A 3,963-nucleotide genomic window follows, 5' to 3' on the forward strand; every position below is an offset into this window, starting at 1 on the left:
CGGTGGACACGGCCGCCTCCGCCGGCACCAGCCTCCACGCTGCCCCCACAGCCCTTCCCGGGCCGAGCCGGCCCCCGGAGCAGCGCCCTCCCGGTTTCAGCGACTTCTCCTCCTCCCCGAGAACCACCTCTCGCCCAGCACCAGCTCCTCACCAGAAAACCCAGGAGATGTTAGGGAGGCCTTGGGGGACGTGCCTGGCAGGGACGGGAGGGCAGCCACTGCGCTCCAAGACAGGCTCGACTGTGCCACCGCAAAGTGACCAAGTGCTTATAAACCAGCCAGCCCTGACCTGAGGAGCCCCTGAGCTGAGGCCCAACCTTGCTCATTGCAGCTGTGGCAGCCGAAGGAATCTCCAAAGGACAGTTCTGCTGCAGCAAGTCACAGCCTCACGGTCCCCCTCCAGCTCTGAACACTTCCCTGACCAGTTGTGTCCTTGTTTCCACACAAGTAACTGCTTAGCTCACTGCAGAACAGAGGAGAACACGCAAAAAGCCACTGTGACTTCTCCTGCTTCATAAGCAACTGTCTAACCCAGGACTAACTGACCATTTTATGCCATCCCTTTCCGGAGAGGTGGCCTCACCCCAGGCCCCACTGCTGGGCTCCTCCTGCGGCAGTCGTCACAGCCGCACACTACAACAGCCCCCACCAGGCCTCTCCTGCTCCTCCTCAGCCAGACCCGTGTCCTCCCCTCGGCAGCTGGGGCGCAGGATAAGGTCACCACGGCTCAGCTGAGCAGGATGCTGCTGGAAACACCACCACACCAGCCTGCAGCAGAGCAAGCTGTGGCCTTTTTTAAATGCTGGGCCAAGGCATCACAGCACACACGCTACAGCCCAGGCTACCCCAGCTTCCACACGGCAAACTGCCCACACAGAGCATCATGAGAGCACACATCATGGAAACCCCTCAAGCTGCCAGCAGCACGTTAGAAAGGAGGGGGATTAACACGAATACATCGAACGGGTCTGTAATGCAGGAGGCTGAGAGCAGGGTTAGAGTAGGTCTTGGGTCTCAGCGCTTCCAGACAGTGAAGAATGGGGGTTTCATGCAGGGTGAATGGGGTGGACAAGAGACCAACACACCCAGGCACCTACTCACTGTTTTGGATAAGCCTTACTAAAACTCTAATACCTGATGCGATCACTGACCAACATGACAACTGCTATTCTTCAGAGTCTCCTGCAGAGATGCTTGGGGCTGCACAGACAGGGGAGTGAAGGTCATCTCATACCTTCCTGTACAGGGAGAGAGGCAGCTCCTACGCCATAACGCCATAAGCAAGCTCCTGCTCCACACCTATTCACATCTGCCCCGAGGTGTGGGACAACACACTCACTTGCATAAATCTTCATACCTTTAGGCCAAGACCACAGCCCAGTGGAACAAGCTGCTGCCAGTTACAAAAGAGGAAAATACTGAACAAACTGGAAGGTTCAAGAGAGGAAAAGCTGGTTCAGAGAAGACAGATTTAGTGTAAAAATAAATGTCATTTTTGCAGGAGGGAGGGTGGAATGGAGGAAGAGAGTGCCAGGTGCTCCTACTGGCGCACTTTCCCTGGGACGTAATTCCTATCGATAGTCTCCTCTTGCAGGAACATATGTAAGCAGCGCTCGTTCTGTGCCAGTGGGTGTCCAGCAATTCTGGAAGAAAATCAGAAGTGGAGGTTAGGACAGCTGCCACCGAGACCCCCACACCTCCGCTCTCTGTAGGGAGTGAGTAAGGCAGACCTCCTCGCTAACAGGTGGCCAGCTCCAAGCACGCCCGCGCTGGCCTCAGGCCAAGGTCACCAGATTGGTGTGCAACAGGGCCAGCAAGGTGCTTGAGCACAGAGCGTTCCCTCCCACACCATGTCCTGCAGCAGGGCATAAGCATCCTGAACCAAGGCTACCCCGTTGGTGGGTCTCTGCAGCACAGCTATTCTAATATTTGCTTCACTCTCAGAAGAGAGTGCTGAACACAATCCACACTCAAGGCAGGACTTGCTTCAGAACCATGGTTTCATTACCCGGCTGCAGGCACCATCCTTTAGCACAGCACCTGCATGCAGCGGATCAAAACTCCTTCCCGGTCAACCCACAGCCCTCTTCTGCTTGCAGAAGGCAGCACACAGCAAACCCAGCACATCGAGCTTACTTGTTAATAAACTGTTCTAGTCCCTGTCTCCGCTCCTCAATGAAGGACTCCTCAAAGATGCCTTCGTCTCCTCGGAAGGGAAGCTGTCGTTTCAAAGCTTTTCCAGGCAGCGGTGGCACTACAATCTGAAAGCATAGAACCACCATGTCAGCAGAATATCCACCTGCAAGCAGATGTCCTCTGCTGCTTGACACTCATCTCCAGCCCCATTACGTGGATAGAGATCAAGACCCAGCAGCTGCCCACCACCACAGCCTCTCTTCTAGGTAGCTCAAGATTATCCCTACAACTGTTCCCATATGTCCTGGTTTCAGGAATAGACAGGTCTGAGCCAGGCCTCACCTTACTGTCTCGTTCCAGCTCATTCTTCAGCCATTCAAAGTCACTATATCGTCTCCTCACACATGACTCCTTCAATTTGAAGATTGGGAGGTTTGTCTGTAGTGAAGAGAGGTCGTTAATTTGCAGGTTTCTTTGGAAGCCAGATACTATTTCAGCACCTAATTGAAACCCAAAGGTGTGTTTAGAAAACCAAGTCCCCTGAGAAGGAGGCATCACAACACCCATCTTCCCTATTCAGGACAGAGCATAAGCACCAAAGCCCTTCAGAATCAAGCAAGCACTTGCCAGGCAACTCAGAGCCAGCCATTCCCTCCCCCTCAAGCGACTATTTCAGGAACACAGCCCTCCCAGGGCCATGCGCTGGAACCAGGGCTCACAATACAGAGAAAGCTGTTTTTTTCCCCTGAGTCCACTCCATTTTGATCTACAAGAGAGCTTCACAGCAGCCTGCAGAGCAAAAGAACCTCCGACCTGACACTGGAGTTTCCATGGAAGAACTAAGGGAGGAAATCTTGTTCCAGCAACTGTTCAGGACCAGACCTCGTGCTACAATCTTCTCTCAGAACAGACTGCCTACCCTAACAGACGAGCAGCTTTTTCATATCTGACTTGTGTCACTGGAGGAACGTGCAGCAATTCCCCACCCTTCTCCCCCAGCACTAGAGTCTAAAGACTGACAGCTACAGTAACTTCACCTTTACCCTACCAACACAGCCTGAAATGTTCAATGAACTGAGGTAGCAAAACCTTCTGACAAGCTGAATGCAGGTATTGCTGCAACATGTTTACCCATATTCTTATGAGGTCTGTGAAGCAGAACCAGCTGCTTTCAAAGCATCTCCACAAGAGCTAGTTTCAGTGGCACTAAGAGGTTCTCATTGCCACCTGCCAGGCACCCTTTGGCAACCTGATGGAAACCAAGCATCAGAACGGAAAAAAGGCAAACACCCAGTTCTTCTGAAAGGCAGTGAAGTCTTAGCAGTTAAATCATGCTATGAACAGAAGACAATGCCAGCACCGTAACACATGCTAAAGGTAGCTTGTTTCAGGGGAAGCTCAATTTTACTTCCTTCAGCTATCAAATGCAGAGCTATGAAGAAGTCCCCAGTTTGGTTTGGTTAAGACCCAGTGAAGAGAACCCTGCAAGAAGTCCTCAGCCTGCTACACACACTCTTGGATCATGGGCTCTTTGTAAAGCGATTAAGCTGACTCAGAAGGGGTAGCTAGACTGCACTGTGATCAGGTCCCAAGATACTGCTAGCTAGCTTTCCTCCCCTGCTTGAGATAACCAGCCGCACGCAGCCGTGCCCTGCTCAGCAACCTCCCAACGGTGCCCAAGTGCCAAGCCTGGGGCTCTAGGGAGGGGAGAGGAGCAGGAGCCTGCTGAGGCAGCACTCTCCTTGTCCTTGTGCATACCACCCCTCGCTGGATGCCGAAGGGCCCCGGCAAACCCACCAGCTGCGAGCGCTCTGACCTTGAGCCCCG

At 53.2% G+C, this 3,963-nt stretch overlaps 1 protein-coding gene across 1 annotated transcript; it reads right to left on the reverse strand.

The window, feature by feature from the left end:
* Window positions 1-15: 15 nt before the first annotated feature.
* On the reverse strand, window positions 16-3,954 carry SNX12 (sorting nexin 12). Its single transcript, XM_009636587.2, has 3 exons — window positions 2,479-3,954; window positions 2,137-2,261; window positions 16-1,643 (listed from the first exon to the last, which is right to left on the reverse strand). Exons 1-3 carry the CDS (start codon window positions 2,701-2,703, stop codon window positions 1,541-1,543), a joined length of 453 nt encoding a protein of 150 aa, XP_009634882.1. The 5' UTR covers window positions 2,704-3,954; the 3' UTR covers window positions 16-1,540.
* Between the last annotated feature and the right edge of the window lie 9 nt (window positions 3,955-3,963).

The sequence above is a fragment of the Egretta garzetta genome, unplaced genomic scaffold (assembly GCF_000687185.1).
Source record: "Egretta garzetta isolate BGI_Z169 unplaced genomic scaffold, ASM68718v1 scaffold404, whole genome shotgun sequence".
Taxonomy (NCBI): domain Eukaryota; kingdom Metazoa; phylum Chordata; class Aves; order Pelecaniformes; family Ardeidae; genus Egretta; species Egretta garzetta.